The following is a 20,402-nucleotide window of genomic DNA, read 5'->3' as shown; positions in this document are numbered from 1 at the left end:
AGGAAGGGGAAAAAGACCAAAGCCATACTCTGAGTCCTCATGATTGTGAACTGCCGAATACCCAACATCCCAGCCTCTTTCTTTATCAGGTGAAAAGGTCACATGTTTACAATTTGTTGCCTTTTGATTAAGCAAAGCCTAAACTCCTACATTTGCATAAAGAATGCATCTAAAAGATGAAGTAAAACTCCAAGTCTTGATAATGAGGTAGGAGGTAGGACAACAACATAAATCTTTTGGGCAGGGAGGACAGATGGTTTGAAAGCGGAGTGATGCAGGCTATTCACATCAAAGTAGAGAAACAATCCCTCAACAGAGCAGGATGTCTACAATACCATTTATCCCCTGCCAACAATGCCGTACCTTCATCCCTTCCCAGGAAATTTTACAACTATTCACATTTGGTCTCATAACTGTCATTTACACTTGGCATCAGGAGACTCCAGTGACTGGGATAACTGCCATTACACAGCCAGGAGCATGAATGAACCAGGTGGCATTCAATGACCTTGATAACAACCCCACAGGTGTTAAATACCTGGGACTCCCCACCAGCTAGTTAGAACTGAAGAAGTCCCTTGGGAGAGAGACAAAACATTTTCAAGTCCTGTTGCCCTAGATTCACACTCCTTGGACAACCATGACCTGGATGACTGAGAATTAAAAATAAGGCAGTGGCTGGTTGTTGAGCTCCTCCCAGATTTTGACACAGTAACATAATAGTATATTTCAAAGTAAATTAAAGACAAAGTGACCAATTCAGCAATTACACTGATGCTATACTAAATGTTAATATATCTTTATAATAATGTTCAAATATACTGAAATAATGGCATTTCATGTACTGAAAACAGCTGTGTTACGTAGTCCATTTCACAAGTCAAAGACGTGAACGAGCTGGGACCAGTTACCCAAAGAGTTCTCCCTCACATTGATAGCACTGTTCCATTAAATCTACAGAGATTACAGACAAAGATTGGGCCAAAATCTAGAAATAAATCTATTTGATATTGTAGAGAGTTTTTTTCTGTTCGTCTATCCTGTTAAGGGGTGACCCTTGAGATTTTTCTTAGCAAATCAAACTTCTGGCCTAATGACACTATTGACACGTTTGCACTGTCGATGCTTAAGCAAACATTGAATTAAGCTTTGCAGACTGACGGGATGAGCTGACTCACAGCTATGAATGCCAGACGTTAAGATCTAGAGCTTTAATGTGAGATTCCACCAACTTTCACCAGCTGTCAGTCATTTCTACTCAACCATTAAGATACCGACTGCCTTCCTGTCTGAATTTGATGTGAGACAATCTGCTAGATTAGTAAAAAACAAAGAAAAAAAAAAAAGAAAATCAAAGTGTGAGTGGTGACTCTTTGAGCCCAGGGTTTCTTTAATGTTTGTCAGCCAATTTTCAAAATTAACTGCAGCTGAGTAACTGCATCTAACGGTCTTCAACTAAACCTCCTACAGCTTATTAAGACACTTAATTATGCAAGATCTAATCAGAATTGAGGCTCGTGCTATTGGAATTTTAACTTGAAACTATGAATGTAAAAGAAAACGATTGATTATTCAGCCGCATCTTCAGGTTATATTGGCCTGGTGCAAATCTAGGCAGCACAAAGAAGTCAAAAGGAGATGGGCAGATGAAGCTGACTATGTTGAAAGAAATAAATGGTTATTTCAAACTTGATACCCATGTTTCAAGATGTTTGAAGAATTTCAAAACTGTGACCACAACACAAACCTCTACTCTCAGCGCCTCCATGTCTACACAGGGCTCGAGTGTCTCCTTGAGGCCTTTCCTCTGTCTTTCCTCAGTCTCTCTGACCAGAATATAAATATGCACCCGAGACAGTCAACTCCAATTTGAGCCACGACAGCAGCAAGTCGCACTGGGCCTCATTATCAACCTCTGTTATTTTTTTAATGAATTCATTTTGGATTCTGATCTTTTACACACCCGTGTCCCTCAGTTCTGTCTGGGTTGAAAGTCAAACCAGCTCTAATCTCCCTATGAGTGAATAACAGGCAGAGACTCAAATGCAACAAAATGTCAGCAGGCGTGAGAGAGGCGAAAGGAGTGAAACTGATCATAGCTGCAGAAGGCCACAATCTGATTTAGTCCATCATCTCTTCATTGTCACCAAGTCACTGATCTGCTCCTGTTTGGATTGGCTGATGATGTAACTCGCCATCCTACATGTTTACTTCTTGTCCGAATAAATTATAATGGAATTTCCACAGTACAAAGCCTGCCATAACAATACAGGAAATTAATCTTTTAGCACCTTCACCAATTACTTTTTGACAGGAAATCCTGCATATGTCTGAAGAGGGTCTTCTGGTTATCAGTATTTTTTTCCCCTCTATATTGGCCTGCAGTACAATCATGTTCTTTTTCTACTCCTTGCCTTCTTCCTTTTCCTCTCTCATTTCCTACACTTGTTTCTTTCCTCCCTCCCACCCAGACTCACATGACCCAGATAGATGAGGGACAAAAGAAAATGGAGAAAGATCTGAAATGTATTGGGCACACATGCACACATCTGTCGTATCCATATTTAGCTCTGCTCTATCTGCTACCTTCCCGTCACCAGGTCAGTCTGTCCCAAGGGACGCTGGGAAGGCTCCTGACGGGGCCAAGTGAACATAGTGGGTTGTGAATGTCATGTGACATCCATGTGTGTAAATGTGAAGAGGTGAGAACATCTATTCTATACCATCTGTGGGCTTTTCATACTGCATTAAATATAGTTCAACACAACATACTGGATCTTCTAGTCTGTGTCACAACTGAACTCGAATGTGTGAGAACAAGCGAGGTACTTTTAAAAGTTTTAATAAAGTTTGTAAGTGATGCAATACACTGGGAGCCATACTGAAAGTCTAAAGATTATATTCAGTGCTGCTAAAATGTAGCAAAGCTACACAGTAGATGGTACAGTTAGATGGTTATTATTTGCATTAGTGACTAAACTCAATGTGCGCAATGTCTGGACATCTGGTCAGACAAATATATCATTTTCCTGTTACTGAAACAGTAACTAGCAATTGTTATTTCTGACAATTCACAGACAAAATGAACCAGGAAAAAGAAATCAATAGACCAGCTACCAAATAAAATCATTGCCATTTGCAGGCCTACAACAAGTCAAGAAAATGATTACAGGCCAGAGGTACAGAGCAGTCACAACCAACCACTGCAGTGTCTTAATGTTTCTGACAGTCACCAAAGATGTATGAATAAATACTGACATCAAGCTGAATTTGGATGAAGGCAAGAAGCAGATTATTTCATTAAAATGCTTTAACTGTTCACTCAAATTTGCTGCTGCTTTACTTGCATCCACGTTGCATAAAAACAAAGCTGATGTTAAGGGAAGGGGGCTTTCAGAGTTAAATACTCTATTCTGTGGTACTCCATTAAATGCTTGGGTGTAACCAAATGTAGTGCCAGAGCTAGTAACTAGAGAGAAAAACAAACCAACAGCACCAGCCTTGCCAATGTAGAAAGTTAACCTGCCACCCTGTGCGGCTACCTTTCAAAATAGGAGTTAGACTCATACCAACTCCATTTACATATTGTTCACTTTGTCAGGAAAACATGCTTAATTGTATCCAAGATGGACTGTCATCCTCTCACCCACACTCCATCAAAGGCCACATTAACAGTGTAAATCCATCTCCAGCCCACACGCAGCACATGAGCGATGGAAATGGCAGCTGATTCACAGAGAAAGAACAGTAACATCCTCGCAAACATGGACTGTCACAACTTTTGGGAGGTTAACAAGAGAGAAAAGGCATTTAGGATGAGTGTTAAAGGACAAGTGTTGTTTCCTCATTGTCAAAAAATCCTATGAAATATCCAAAACCAACAACGTTTTGGTCCCTCTCCCAATATTTAGTTTTAGTTTTTTTTTGTTATCATTTCTGTGTATGTGTATGTCGACTGGTCTTCCATACTGGCATTCATGTTCTATGAGGCATGTCAGGGAGGGTATGTCAGTGATGCAGTTCCCTGTGCTCAGAGGATGTGTGTGTTGTGTGACAGCAGTGTGTGTTTAGTGTCTCACCACAGGAGTTCTCGTCACTGCCATCAGTGCAGTCTTCGTCTCCATCACACTGCCAGACGGATGGGATGCAACGACCGTTTCCACACTGAAACTGGCTGGCTTCACATTCTGTCTTTGTACCTACAGAGCAAGACAGACAGAGGAGGTAAAAGGAAAAGTGATTATAGTTGTTTTCATAATTACCATTTTCTGTTTAGATTATTATTATTATTTTTTTTTGCAGTGCTATTATTTCAAAGGAAGTTGTTCTGAATCAGACCTCAGGTCATACTGTATGCGGCCTGTGAGACCTTTTGATCCGGCCCATGAGGCAATTCATCAGTACAAAAACAGCAACTTAGACGCAAAAAAAATTCCCTGGACAGCCATCACTTTTTGCCTGTGATAAACAAAAATAACATGAACTAGCAAACATCACATCCTTCAGTGTGTTCCCTGAACACAACAGGCATGTGGTGGTTACGGTGGGACTTGTCATTGATGACATGCATCATTGCCAACAAAAGAAAGGCAGACGCAGAGTGTCACGCTTTGCAAGAGAAATGGACAAACAATTCTAATATTGTTGAAGTAAAAGACAAGGTAGCTTGTCTAAGTATGTGAGGATGCACCTGCAGCGATGACAGGCAGGTCAAAACATGCTCAACTGGATGACTTGCAAAGTCAAATGAATTTAGATAATAAAAGTGAATGCTCTAAGTGGGCGCCCTACAAGCAGTTTTCACAAGACCACTTTCTGACAGAGACAGTGTTATGTCAGCCACCAAGAGAAAACCTGCCATGTAACTTAGTGAAAGCAAATGTCTGATTTGGCCTTCAGGGTGAACATTACCAAGAAGCTCTCACAGCTGAAGCTCAAGCTCCAGCAGCTTCTTGGCTCTCTGCTTTCACATGTGAAATCATTTGAAGTGAAATTAAAGTTGTGACAACTGGAAAGAGGAAACACTGTATGTTCCTACTCTGCAGGAACAAAAGTTGCTGCGACATCTGATTATTCTGCTGAGTGTGAAAACTCCTTCAGGCATTTAGTGAGAGGTTTCAGGACATGAAAAGTAAACAAAAACGAACTGAGCATATTTGCTACGTCTTTTACATCTTTTAATGTGGAATCAGCTGATGTGCCTGAACAACCTGCAACACAAAAATGACAGAGCTGCAAAGCAACGTACAGTTCAAAGCAGTTTGCATCTCTGTTTGGGAAAACCTACTACTGCTCTTTTCAAAATTGGCTCTGCAAAGACTTGCTCAAGACTGACTGACCCAAACTTGGAAAACCAGCTGCGAGTACCACCATTATTGCTACCATTTGACACCAGATGCCTCAACAAAGAAGCAGTTCCAACCGTCACACTAGAGGTTGCTGTGTTATATGTGGTCAGTAATGCGAGGGCTAAATAGATCATTTTAGAGAGCAGAAATTCACAGAGTCTCGCAGAGACATTCACTCTGGATCCAGTGACAGACCCAAACTGGATGGATTTCCATAGAGAGATGATTTCTTCTTGCATCTTGTTCAACTTATTTAACATTTTCCCAACTATACACCACACCCACTACTGACCTCACCACTACACATACTGGCTCATCAATCAACAGGTGAGAAAAAATGTCCTCAAACAATTTTGTGTTCAAGCACTTAGAAACACACAGACACACTGCTGACGTCTGACCTCACATCTCTGTGTTTCCATTTGCTGAAGATGAGGTGACATTAATATTTTAGTGGGGAACTAAACCTCAGTGTCCTGAAAATGTCTTCTGGGTACCATCTGTTCAACTGTTGTCTGAAGGACATCACATGTACAAGAAGCAGAGAAAAAAGAAGGAAGCTAGTGGACATTTTTCCTGTCTTGTCCAAAGCCATGTCAACCGTATTTCTTTATTCTGATTTGATGAATTTATTTGGCTGATAGTTTTCCGACTTTCTGCGGACTCACCTGTCAGCTTGCCCTCCAAATGAGGCAGCAGAAGCACCACAGATGAGTGGATCAACGTCAGGTGTATAACCTCATCTGACTGCCTGCATTCAGTGCAAATTAAATGTGCACATTTCCTGATGTGTTAATACAGCTATTGGTAGGACGTAACATTAGACAGGTATAACAAAATTAATATAAGAATGAAAATATTGTTCTCAACAGCACTGACACACATTCAAACAAACTGCATGTCATTTCAAATTTGTTTGAAATTGATTTCTGGAAAAAGTGAAAGCCCTTATTTGAAAGTGTCCAATCAGGCTGTTTGACCTTTCAATTGGGAGTTTTCACCATTTCCTGCTGTTGTATACCAAACAGTTAACTGATTGGTAGGCTAAGTATTTGGCAGACTAATCAGTCAATAGCAACCTAAGCAGCCTGTCCTCATTAACACCGTTAGAACAAGAACAGCCAAGTATCGATAGCATTAACGTTACTTCAAGCACTAGTAAACACCAACTCACTGAATGGATGATGCCAGTTCAACAAAAAGGAGAACGTAAAGTTCGGGCTCGGCTGGTTGGCTACTTCAATCACAGCCTGGATGGGGCAGGACATGGAAGAAAAAAAAAAAAAAAAAAAAAAAAAAAAAAAGCTTGACGTGCTACAATAAACTTTCAGAATGATGATTCCCAACATTGTACTACTACATTTACATTAGACTAACTAACCAACTCAGAAAAATGTGTGTTTTTTGGATGTTCTGTCTGTGTGGCTTGGCCCACCCTGGTCTCAATGATATATTGGCTTCATTACCAACTGTATCTATTGTATTTTCACTCAGATCCACCTGTTGTCCATGCTCGCTCTCTCCCCTCCATCTCTGTGTGCATGTGTGTATAATGGAGTGACACACACAATATGCAGTACTAGTGACCATCCACATCTGTTGCTCTTGATGTAATTTTGCATGTGAAAAAAGGAGTCCGTGAAATGATCTAACCCATATAGATTAATGTGTTGTATTACTAGCTGTTGGCAGGGGCATACAGTTAACATAGTTTCAGCTTAATATTATAGCAATAGTGGTTTCTGCAAGGAAACAGGAGGACAGGATTTGACCTTGCTTGGCTGACCAAAAACAATACCAAGCTAACATTAGCCGTCACTCACGTCTTTATCTATCTAGTAAAAGCAGCAGGCAAAGCAGGGCAAAGTCTCCGTGAGTAGAGCGGACATAGTTGTTTGCTGAGAAAGACAGAAAATGTTAATTAGCTCTGGGCCAAGAGGGCTATCCCTTAATACCAAAATGTAGCAAGTCAAATTTCCAAGAGAATGGCAGTGTAACTGTTGAAGCAGGTTAATTCAGAAATCGCAAAGTCTGTCATGGGAAGTGTTGACAGCGTCATGGCATTGAATTTTATCTGAATTCAACTGTCAGTTTGGTCAGCACTGAAACAGCTGCTGTTGACAGAAGTGAAACTATAATAGAAATGAAACTGTGCCATGATTCATTTCCCCTTCAACCCAAGAAAAACTGGATTTCTAGACTCTGTACTACAAAGCTGTTTTCGCAGTGCTGTGGTCGTACAGGATTTTAAGACTTGACGACTCCAGGTCTAAAAATAACACCGTCTGACCTTGATGCTCGCTTTAGTCTGGACTGTGTCTGTCCAGGTGGGTAAAATGGAGCACACAGTGGTAATGAAAGTTAGGTGGTAAAAAAAAAAAAAAAAAAAAAAAAAAAACTTCTGTTGGGCCAAAATGACTGCAAGTACTTACACCAGAATTTTATTTTTGTCAGGATTGAAAAAGTCTTGAAGAACTGCGAGTCACAAATGCCATAATGAAGGAAACGGTTTTAAGTGGGTCAGCAGCTCCTTTAGGGACAGAAACACCCACTGCTGATTTGATCTCAACCTGAAGAGCTGCAGGCCTTTAACTGAAGCGGCAACACATAGCTGAATGCCTGCAAGAATGGAACTGTGCCCAGGTTATTAAATCTATGGCTCTACAGACTTACGATGTCACTGTTGGCCAGTCAGGATCCTCCATCATATTAACAACATGACTGGTTTATCTGATATTCAGCATAAGGGTGATGATGCTGTATATTTGGTAGTCAACTGGCAAAAGCAATCAACAATGTCAATAATCTTAATGATTTAGTTAAGTGAACGAGCTAGAGTGTCAGCAGTCTCTAGTTTCTCAAATGTGAGGATTTGCTGATTTTTTGAGTCAAAGAACCTTGAGCACCTTACTTCTTAGTCCTGTGCTGATCAAAAACAAAACACCATCTGAACATGAAGAGTACAAGTTGTTAAGCTGAGGTGGAAAGCAGCCCTGATCTACACACATCTTGTTTTGTGACTAGTTTAGATTTAGAATGGCCTCAAAGAGTCACAACCATTATATTTCTGACATTTGCTGCATGGAATAACCTCGGCTCTCTCTCCCTGAAAGGTTTTTATTTCTTGAAAGTACATTTTTCATGTGTTAGTGAAGGTGATCTTTGCTTCAGGCAAGGTGGCACACCTCCACTATAGAAAAACACCACGGGAAACCCTGCAGCAATTGAAAACTATCGGAAAAGTGCAGCAATGTTCACGTAAGAAAATATTATTCCTCTCATTCTAAGATGCTTTCACATAGTTGAAATAGTACATGATCACCTCCTAGTAAAGAGACTGAGAACTGTTATTCTGCGAGGTCATGTGATCTACATTTCAAAATATACACCAATGCTACTTCATTAAACAAACACAATGAGGTAAAAGACAGCAAATGCTTGAACAATCCGCACAAGAGAAATCTTGTTAAGTATTTTCATTTTTGGCTCCACCTCACACAGACCAAGTAAATACACAGCCTGCTGACTTACATTTAACCAGACGACACCAGAGCAATTCCACCACTGTCACGTTACAGAATAGGGCATGTGCTGACCTTTCTTCCACATTACCATTTCAATCACCTCAATCAAAGCAAAAGGGATCACAGCGTACCGACCTGCATTCTAATCAGAACAAACGGTGAACATCAACCCATCTAACAAATAACCACTGACATAAAGACTGATAATAGGGAGAAGAACACAAAACATTTCTTCAAGTACCTGCAAGTACACCAAATTCTCATTCCAGTGTCTTTACTCCTCTTATAACAGTAAACCAATCATCTATGGGCTGTGGACAAAACAAGGCATTTTGGGGACATCATCTTGGTCCTTTCACCATTTTCTGACATGTGTACAGAGAAAACAACTAATTGATTAATTAAAGAAAATAATCGACAGATTAATCTACAGGGAAAACAACTGTTTGTTGCAGCCTTAGTGCAAAATAAACACTTCAACTGGGCGACAAATTTCGGTACATTCGCTGCAATGAGCAACAAGAAGATTTGGGAATAACTAACTATGTAAAAGCCTGGTTTCCACAAAACAATGAACAGTCAGTCATTACCAAAGGTCATGGCATTGGGGCAAAGAGGGTTAGATGTGGAATTACAGGGACAAACAAGTTTTAAATATAGATGCAGAGAGGGCATAGTATAATGCAATGTTTTCTAAACTGGTTTCGTTTCCTTGTAATCTAAGGAAACAAAGCAGGAAAACAGAGTTGTTAACACTTTTTGGGCAGTAGTATTAAAACCTCTTTCACACAGCACACTTCGCTAGATCCCATGGTAACATATACACACAGCTTGGCTTTAAATATGAGAAACTGGCTGATTCTTCACACATTTCAGAGACAGGAGCATACTGCAGCTGCACATCACTCCATGAGTTAAAGTATCAGCAGTCATAATCTGCTGATAGGATTACGCTGGTTACAAAATAAGACAAAAATACAGATTACTCCACCTACAGCAGCTCCTAAACCTGATGTATATCAAGATGATGCTTTAGATCAGTGGAGGGGGGAAAAAAACATTTCATTTCATAATTTCCTGGGAAAAGAGGAAACATATGAGTCAAGTAATGGCGTCAAACTTATCTTATTTTAGATGACTCTGAATACCAGAAACAAAAAAAGACCAAACTCATTAAACAAAGTTATTTGAGAGGCTCACAGTCATGTATGCAGTTGGTAATTCACTTAAAAGTTTAAAAATCATTGCCAAACTGTTACATTAAATGTTACATTAATTGAGTTGAAGTACAGTTTTGTACACTTCTGAATAGAGTATCCTACTGTTACTGTAAGATGGGCCTTGTCCAGTATCTTGTCATAATTGTTCAGTGATCTAGAGTTTGCAGACACACTGGGCCAATTTAAAAGTCTGGTTTGGCTCTGAGGTTTGCCATGGTGCCAAAAACACTGAGAACCAGTGATCTACAGAAAATCTACATTTTACTTACTTGCCACAACTGATCCTGTAAAACTTGGGGAACATAAAAAGAAACCCATTATCCTTCAATGCAAACTGAAGACAAAAACTTTGATGTAAAGAGAGACCTCATCAATTTATCGTCAAATTTTGTTTGTTTAAACTATTTTTTTTAAATTTCATAGACTAAAGCTGTATTCATAATGTGTTAAGTGGTTATGACATAGATATGGCATATATCATGTGCCTCTTCAAAATATATTGTAACTACATGCCAAGGTTACAGGGCTAAAAGTAGGACGCACCAATCAGATATTGATACTGCAATTAGTCTGACACTGATCCAAATAGATTAATCGGGTGGCAGAGAAATTCCCGTTGTCACCAATATGACATATGGATATGATATTGATGGCAACGGGAACGATTTATGGACCAATCTATTCATTTCGATCCTATGTTTACGTCCATGTGCACATACTATGCCATGCATGAGAAGAGCGCCAGTAGTATTTTGCTAAAGGCAAAGTGGTTCAGAAATGCAACAGACATGTCAGTAAGTGTTAAAACTATAAACCAGCACAAAAACTATGGTTACCAACATAAATGTTTTGAACAGACACATTAAAAACACTAACATAGAGTAACGTTTACATTTTGGATCATAATATAACAAACTTTAGCTCGTCAGTCTTGCACTAGGCATGCAAAATGGGAAATGTGGGCTGTTGCTAATGATAGAACACATGCATGCCTATCTTGGGGATGCTGATCGTGTCTCTGCATCCCTACTATCTCCTCCGGGTAATTCCTACTGTTGCTGTCAGCTGCGCTTACATCTCCCCGGCAATAATGTGGTGAGTCTGGTCAACAACATCACACTACTATACTAACACCAAAGCAGCAATGCAGCTTGTAGCTAAGAATGCTAATGGTATGTTGGCTTAGTATTCCAGAGCTCCAGTCTTTATCTTGGGGGATTATAACAGTTGAAGACTCAACAATGTTCTACCACCATTTCATCAGGAGTGGACATTCCCACCAGAAGCGAGAACATCTTGTATTTGTGCTACAGTAATATTACTTCATGGATGGATGGATTTCATGTCCATCCCCACTCAGGGCACAACTACTTCGCTAACTAAGTTGTTTTTTTTTTAGCCTGACAAAAGGTCCAAAACTCAAATATATCCAAATTACAGTTATCTAAAATGGATAAACCCAGATAATCCTACCACATGGGTAGCACAAGAACTATGATTAGTCATCTTAGGCCACTTGCATGAAGTGAGTGAGTGAAGAGGAATCTGAAGAACAACTCTGAAGACCTACTACCACAGTGAATGAAAGAACACGAACACAGCATTAGTACAGCCAGAGTCTTCTATTCAGTGATGAGACAGGAGGACAATGAAGTTATCTAAAGTGAACTCTAGTTATACCAGTATATTGTAGCACACCATCACTTTGTGTTTATCACAACATAAATGAAAGAATGTGAACACAGTTACCTTGAAAAGTATAATCACAGCAAGATACAGCCTGACCATGTGCAATACAACCATCTGGCATTACATGCGGTGCTGTCAATGGATGAGATTCAATGCTTAACTATAAATCTAAACCCATGTCGTAGGTGGGATCCAGAATGTACTTTTTGGACTGCCAACTGCTGGCAAACTGAAATAAGATGAATGGCTAAAATATTTTTTAAACCAGCTATAAAACTGCACTGAGGAAAAACACTAGTCCTGGGGGGAAAATTAAGCTACTGCTTTCCAAAGTCAAAGAAATAGAAAAAATAAGAAAATGGAATATGTGGAAAGATACATGGTTAAAATCACACTAAAACCACCAAATCAAGGTCTGGCTAACATTCTGTTGGAAGAACAACATTCAATAATTTGTCAGGCTTAAAAATGAAATTCATACAAACTGGTTCTTGTCAGGGACAAATCTCTTGGCAGCAAGCAAGACGGTTAGTGGTGGCTGTAAGACATTTGTCATGTCATGCCACCCCATTTCAATACACAAGGGGGGCAGAATGGAACCGTCATCATCTCCAATTCTAACCTATTATAAAGTTTAATTAACACCTCTCGAAACAGCTTTTGTATTGGATCGCATTCCACTGATATACAGATATACTGAATTTATGTGCCTATAAAAAGTAACTATTACATGTGCCATGAGAGAAAGCTTGTGTCCAATTACCATACAGTGTTGCCCATGTCAACCCATCCACTTTACTTGAAAACATCAATCAAAAAGCTCTGAAAAACAACATCTTGGGGGAAAAAAAGAAAAAAAAAAAACAACTGAATTGTCTTTTTGGCCCAAACTATCACTGGGATCCAGTGGAGAATCAGATTTCCCACACTTTAAATGTTTATTATCTGCACTATTACTTCCACACTAATGCCATAACCGGCATAAAAACATCATTCCATAATAAGCTTGTATTTGACAAATTCATATGATTTCATAAGAAAAATGACCCATTCCAATGGTGTGACCTTTCACTGTATTTAGTATCTTTCCACTACACACCCCAGTTTCTAAATTCTAAAATAAATTAGAAAGGTTAGAAGCACACACACCAGTCATCATCATGAGTTGTTGAGATGAAGAAAATGGTTCACATCAACATTAAAGTCCTGACTCATCCGGTCAGCCTGACCTACTGCTCAATGCTGACGTACATTTAATGCTGGCATAGACAGAAACAGAGTTTAGTGTTGATCAAAACAAATCACCATGCGAACCAGACAAGTATCATTTAGGGGCAACAGGGCTTTCAGATGGAGCAAATATCAGTCAGCTCTTCTAGCAGTACATTTTGCTGACTCCCCAATCCATCCATCAATGGCCACCCCATGTTTTAGTAATTTACAGGAACAGCTACAGAGCTGTGCTGATAAGACACTGGGGTCCTGGTATCGGTAGTATATGGTAGCATAATCCATAACATTCAACATTCATTCTGCCAATGTGTTTGCACTTCTAAGAGCTTGTTGAAATGATGAGCTCTTGCTGGTTTTTTCCTGTTTATTGGGCTTAGGCACTGTGGAAATAACACTTATAATGTCAAGGATTATTATCAAATTCTGCGTCGTGGAAATCACTGGGCCCTACAGTACATGAAAAGTACTACTCGGAACTCCCAGAAAATCCTTGTCACTAATGACATTGGTGGCCATTAAGTGAACTGCAATCAAGATCCTGCATTCAATGCCATAAATCAAAATCATATTTGGAATATGGCTATCAAGGAGTATTCTACATTTGAATATTTAACTACATTTCAAAATAAAACCCACCTGACTGTGAAAATTAATATTCAATTGAGGAAGAAAAAAAAAAGCAGCGTACCACAGCAACTTGCAAGGGCTTTGGCCATTGCTGTGAATGTGCTACATTAGTTTCCATTATCCAGTTTTTACAGTTTTTACCAGGACAATTGAGTCTGACATATTGAAATCTCTCTGGTCACAATGTCTGGTGAAAGTAATTCTTAAGTTAGATGTGAAAATACTGTTGTCACTGCTTCCCTAATGTCCACCCTCTCTTTCGCTCCTCTTCAGACTCCGTGAATTAAGAGTTTATGTTGACCAATCCAGGGCTGGTGGTTGTTGAACAGTGAAAGACAAACCAGGAAGGTTTTGATGAGTTTAATCTTGTTTCTGTTTTATGATGATAAAATTACTGTTTCTGTAAATACAGTCTGGTGGCTTTGGCAAAGTGATATGTCGACTGTTTCTAGATAAACAAAAAGGATATTTTTATCCTTTCCATAATGTCATCTCATCTGCAATTCACAAATGACTTTTCTGGTCAGTCTCAACAGCTGAATTAGCCCATGCATGTACATTAGTTCTTAGCATTTTTTTTCTAAGCTAGCTGTTAGCCAGTGTGTAACAAACATGGTAACATGTAATAACTGTGTGCAATGCCCTTGAATTTCTATCACAGGATATTGAAATGTTTTGGTAGGAAAACTATGACTACTCTGCAAACAACATCACTTTCATTGACTGAAAGTGAAATGTATCCGTTCTGATAATATTTTGCTTGCAATGACATTAGCGAACAAGCAAGCTACATAAGGTTAGGCAGATAGCTGTAATATAGCTTCGTGGCAAGGATCTTGCAAAGCTTTGTAACACTAGCTGATAAGTAACTTGTAAACAGCTAGTTGACCAATTCAAAAGCCAGATCAGACTAGAGTATCTGGATGAATTAGGTGATATTATCCACTGAAGACAGTTATTTAGCTATATTGGCTTGTTGGTAATTTGTCCAAGTTGGCTAGTAGGCAAGCTAAAGTTACCCATTAAAACCAATGTTAGCTTTGACTTTATGGATGCCAGTCGTTTGTTGACGGTAGCCGAGTCCAATGTTAACCTAGCGTTAGGTAATGCTGGACAACATTGGATCTGTAGGGGAGGGGAAGAAAGACAAGCCAGGCGCTCGGGAGCTCACAATCATGGCACATTCTTTGGATTTTCATAGAGAAACCACCCAGAGTCCATTCCATTGAGATCAAACAACAGGCAGTTAAAGGAAACTCAGAGACTTGGGGGGGGGGCTCTATTTGAAGTTATCCTATATACATACAGATTGCTTCACATTGTTGGATATTACACCTTTTAAGTTACACAATTGTTGGATAATGCAGATTAAATGCAGACTCATTTGAAAAGTTTGTTCAGCATTACCTAATGATGTAACTTTCGCTCTTCGAAAGCACTTACCACCTCTGCTAACCAATATCCTGGGGGGTGTACTGAACTGAACAGGATCTAACATGCCTGGAACAATAGGTAAATACATATTGAAATCTAAAACAGCATGATTTGCATAATGGGTTGCTGTAGAGCAATGTAAAATGTAGTAAATGGAGTGCAACATGCAAATTCACTGAAACCCCACATTGCAGGGAATTATACATTCTGGTGTTTGGTTTCTTCAAGGGTGTATTCTCTTGGGTACTATTCCAGGGTCTTTACAGAAACCCATTGACTTGCTGTCTGGAAAACTGCCCACCCCGCACTTTGATCCAATCAGCACAATAACAGAATTCAATTGCAACCTGAAGTATACAAACCTGTCTGAGAGCGTTCTCCTTCTCCCTGCAGTGTCAGAAATTTTAGCTGACGTTTTAAGTCTGAACTCCTCAAACTGTACACTGCTGCTACATACTTTGGACCGAGGAAGCTTTCACCACTTTGTCTTGTCAAAAATTATGAAAAATGTCGATGCTTCCATCCCTTCAAAATTCTTTGTGTGCCTTTTTGCTGTTGTTTTGCATATTAGCACAAGATGAGTTCATGATGACAAAATAAGAAACAAGGATTTTGGAGAGCTAGGGGCAGCAGCATTCCCCCTGTGGCTGCAGGATACCATTTGGAAAGACCTCACTTTTAGTTCACATTTAATGTGAACTAAAAGTGATTTTGTGAAGTCAATACCACATAGAAAACATGGGAGGATGTTTGGGTCTCTTGCTCAATTTTTCTTATTTCCCAATGTTTGTCAAACAGCAAGCCAGTGTGAGTCCTCTAAATGACTTCCTCAAAATACTTTCTACTTCATTCTTCAAATCACATATTTTTCTTTTTTCCTGAGAGTGGCCCTTGAACATCACACCATCTTGTATTTATATCACTGTCATGCAAGTAGATGTTTTGATTAAAAAGGTCTATATTAACTTAAAGAGCCAATTATCTTGATATAGCTATTAACTGAAGGCAGAAGCCTGAAATTACGGATTATTTCACATCATAATCATTCAACTGCTAAATTCCCTGGGGGTTTGAAACCGCAGATTCAACAGGCATGGAGCTGCAATGAACCGTCTACCTCCCAAAATAGTAGATCATTGTGGGCTATATAAATGCTGTCACACTGGAGGTCATGCTAATGCAATTTTCCCCAGTAACAGAAATGGTTGCAGTGTACTCCTCCTCCTCCCTCTGTCCACCACCCCGCCCACTTCAAGAACCAAGCACACCCCCACACAGCCCCTCCTCATATAGCTGAGGATCTGGGTCTAGCGCATGGTATCACAGTAACCGTGGAGGAAAAATACATCCATTTTAATCAGGCCAGTGTTGCTTCTGCTGCTGCTGCTCTTGCCGCTATCTAATTTGCGTGACGTCTTGTTCAAACAGACTCACACAATCTCAATCTGTGTGCGCAGACCATGCATGTCTGGGGTCGGTTTGGAGCCGAGAATGACAAGGAGGTGGTGATAGCGGTGGGTGTATGTATAGGGAATGTGTGCACATTACAAGCACTAGTTTTGATTCACTGTTTCCCCTAAAGGCCATTTTCCATGGTAGGTATTCAAGAGACTGAAATCTGTGCAACACACAGGCAGCCAAACACAGCTCATGCTGCCTTTTTGAGATGTTTTATAATTTAGCCTACATGCAAACTAGTGCTGAAGTGATTAGGAACTGCATTAATAAAATTATGTCGAAGTTGTGTAAATATTTTATGTACCTGGGACCAGAAACGAATCTCCACAATGTCAGCAATGGGCACTGACACAGGACTGAATTCATTTTACACATTTCATTCACTGAACAGCACATAATAAACTCACTGGATTGTTGCAAAACATGGGCAAAAAAAACTGTGTAACCAAAGTAAGTAAAAAGCACAATTTAACCTGACCAAGAAAGGCCTCTTTAAATTGCACACAATACAAACCATGTTTCCACCTTTTCACTTTATGTGACAGTCCTGCATCAAAACCTGCTGGCAATATCACTGAACGATACATTTTCATTTTTTCCTCTTGATGGACTGAGGACTTCAAGTAACCAAACCACCAAGCTATGCCAACATTTGCTGGTTCCAGATTTTCAAATGTGAAGAATTTCTGCAGGGGCACAACTACAGTTAGTCATTTAGTCTTATCATCATTTCAACCAATGGACCAAAACCAATTAAAGTATCAATGATATGACAGAGAAAATCAGCAAATCTTGCTGATTGACAATGACTCATTAACTAAATACACGAGTTTCAGATTGTTGGTTGGACAAAACAAGCCCTATGAAGATTCTCACTATTTTCCATCATTTCATAGAACAGCGATTAATTAAAAAATGATTAATAGATCGTGGAAATTCTCCATAGTAGCTGCACGAGTGCAAATTGCTCTGAAGTACAACTTGACCACTTCGCTCATAATTAGGCTCTTATTGGGAGCACCTGTGGTCGGTAATTGGCCGCGGTCCCTTCTCTTCCTCCATGCCCTCAGCTGCTGCTGCCCTCCAGGGACTGCGGTGCTGCTTACTCCCCCCTGCTGTCAATTTTATCGCTCCGTAGCAATCCACTGTAACCCCTTTTCTTCTCCCCGCCGTCCCTCTCCCTCAGTCGGCTTCTACTTGGGGAATAAATAAATAAATTACCGACCTCGCTGGGGGTAGTGATGGCAGAGGAGAATCCCACAATGGAAGTGAATGAGATCAGGGCATGAATGGACGTCAACGCAGTACAAGAAGCAGGGGTTTATTCGTAAGGGCTGCGTGTTTTCAGGGTGAAATTAATTGACCGCAGGGCTAATTGGCCATGAATGAGCAGCGACAAGCAGACGCTGTACAGCAGGCAACACAAACTACACGGGCCTTTCCAGCCCCCTTTTCCTTTAGCCTTTCATTTCCAGAAAAAAAAAGATGTTGAGCTAAAATACCCAAGCTAAATTAATGATCAATTTAAAAATACGCACACGCTCCTGAAATACATTTAAAGCACACACAAAGCTGCAAATGTCTCGTTTTAGTCCCCGCTAATTCATGGGTTTCTTTTTTAAGAAGAAGGGCAAGGTTGAGTAGCCCAAGGTGTAGCCAAGCACGGTCATTCCTTCAAGGAGCAGTCAAGACAGGTGTAATGTGTAACCGCTCGGTAATGTTAGCTAACATCACCGACCACAGTGCGTGTTTCCCAGCGCACTCACGAGGACATATAAGCAAACAAATACACAAGCATACACAGCGGTTTCGACACTTACCGTTGACGTAAATGCAGTACTGGAGACATATTACCATCGGCAGCAGAAGGATCCCCTGTATGGACGTGACCATCTCTCGCAATGCACCGTGCGGTTGCTAGCTGAGCGCTCGCGGGCTGCCTCTCTGCCCTGCCTGCCTGCCTGCGTTTCTCTCTGGCTCGCGCTGGCCTGCTTGCTCTTTGATTTTGCCGGTTCACGCGCAAACCACACATACACACGTCAACAAATACGCGAGCTCATACGCAGACACAAACACAGGAGAGGAGAGGAGAACGGCCGCTCCTGCCGACGCCACCGACCGACCAGCTGCACGCGTTGCAGAGAACTGTGCCCTGAGAGGGTGGTGGTGAGAATAAAACGGAGGTGGCCGCCGCGCAGACCACGCGCCTTCTGATCTCGTCCTACAACCACGCGCCGTGAGGGCCGTTCAGGCTCACGTTCTCTCCTCTCGGGCTGAAATCCATTTCCTTAAATTGACGCTAACGAGCGGCCCCGGTGACCGGTTTGTTAGTGGTACTACAGAGCCCGTCACAGCTGAGGAGGATTTTTTTTTTTCCTCCTTCGGTACGTCTTTGGCACATGTTAACCCTTGCCTATCCGCATGAAATAATGAAATAATAAAGAAGATTTTATTTACAGACAGTAAAAGGAAATATAAATTATATAGATAGATAGATGGGTGATCAGTGAAAGGTTTTGTTGGAAAACAATCAATGATCAAAAGTGTCACTGATCATTTTTCTCATCAATTACAATGTCCACCGTTCATTCTAGTTAATTAGCAGTCTGTTTTCAGAAACACTCATTCACCTTCAGCCACAGTTCATCAATGTAATCAATAGTGTGTGGTGACTGCTTCAAATGCAAAATCTGTAAACTTTCACCAGAACAGCAGCAATATACTGTACAGAAATTGCATATTAAAGCTCCACAGGACAAAAATAGTTTCCTATTACCATAAACTGTACTTTTTAATTACTTCAGCTTCTCTCTAAACTGAAATATCAATTATTTGCAAGTGAACATAAGTAACACTTAAAAGCTGCCTGTTTTTTGCTTAACAGTGGCCACTGTGACCCCAAGTGGTAGTTACAGGATAATGGAAAATTAAATTTGCATACATTTCCCAAGATTCTCTGACTTACTGTCAGCAGGACCTGTGGGCACGTCCTTGAGTACATATCTACAGCAAGAGGTATTGTGTATCTTATACAAACAGAAAAAGTCACAATTAACAGACTCTTTATTCAGCGTGTCAAAATGACAGAAGATTAAATGTGTTGTCATTCTGGCAGCAAAAGGCTTAAAGTGCCTAACACTTCAAAAGCATCATATTTCAGCTTTTCAGTTTGGGTTTCATTTCCAATCATTTTGTAGGAGCAGATGTCTCGTGTTTCAAAGATTGAATACCAAATCTTGGAACCGAACTCAGCTCTTACATTTTTGTCCCTGTGTCTGTCTGATGCTATTTCTCCCCATTTTGATCAGCAGGCCTTTGGATTTTCCAGAGGGCTGCGTGCTGCCAGGTTTCATAGGCTCTCAGAGTTCTTATCAGAGGATTGAACCTCATCTTCAGTGATGGCTGATGGCTGCTGATACACCCCAAGGCTCATTCTGCCCCAGATTTTTACATTCCCTGAAAAAAAAAAGAAAGAAAGAAAAAAAAAAAACACTGTAAATTTCTGTATGGGGAAGTGTCTCTGTCTCTGTCTGTCACCTCCAAACACACACCAACATACCAACTGCAGATCTAACAGTTCAAAATCCACTCTCTTGTGAAATACAACTGTGGAAAATTGTTATTTACAGGCTCACCAACTGCTATAATCAGCTCTATAGCTGAGAGAAAGAATTAGGGCTTAAAAGAAACAACAAGAGTTTTTATTTTCCCATGGCAGAAAATAGTCCCACTATATTTGCAGCTCAATACAGATGATCAGTACCACACAGTAAAACAGATGACTCAGTGATTAGCACTGATGCTTCACACTAGAAAGTTTTGTGTTCGATTCCAGGGCCTTCCCTGTGCTTATGTGGGTCTCCATCATC

At 40.3% G+C, this 20,402-nt stretch overlaps 1 protein-coding gene across 3 annotated transcripts in view; it reads right to left on the bottom strand.

Annotated features, from left to right (window-relative positions):
• The window catches only part of vldlr (very low density lipoprotein receptor), a 117,171-nt gene extending 98,288 nt beyond the window's left edge, over positions 1-18,883 (bottom strand). For 2 of the 3 annotated variants that reach the window (XR_011603403.1, XM_070988558.1), the window contains exons 1-2: positions 18,354-18,883; positions 4,080-4,199 (exon numbers count right to left, since the gene is read on the bottom strand). Coding sequence is in view for 2 of the 3 variants with exons in the window: in XM_070988558.1 (XP_070844659.1) it covers positions 4,080-4,199; positions 18,354-18,426 (193 nt within the window). In the remaining variant the exon portion in view is untranslated. The remainder of the gene's footprint in view (positions 1-4,079; positions 4,200-18,353) is intronic. The other variant, XM_070988557.1, reaches the window with a different exon arrangement.
• Positions 18,884-20,402: the final 1,519 nt, after the last annotated feature.

Source organism: Chaetodon trifascialis, chromosome 20 (genome assembly GCF_039877785.1).
Source record: "Chaetodon trifascialis isolate fChaTrf1 chromosome 20, fChaTrf1.hap1, whole genome shotgun sequence".
Classification (NCBI taxonomy): domain Eukaryota; kingdom Metazoa; phylum Chordata; class Actinopteri; order Chaetodontiformes; family Chaetodontidae; genus Chaetodon; species Chaetodon trifascialis.
Note: the sequence above shows the minus strand (reverse complement) of the source record. Positions and strands in the feature narration are given on the sequence as shown.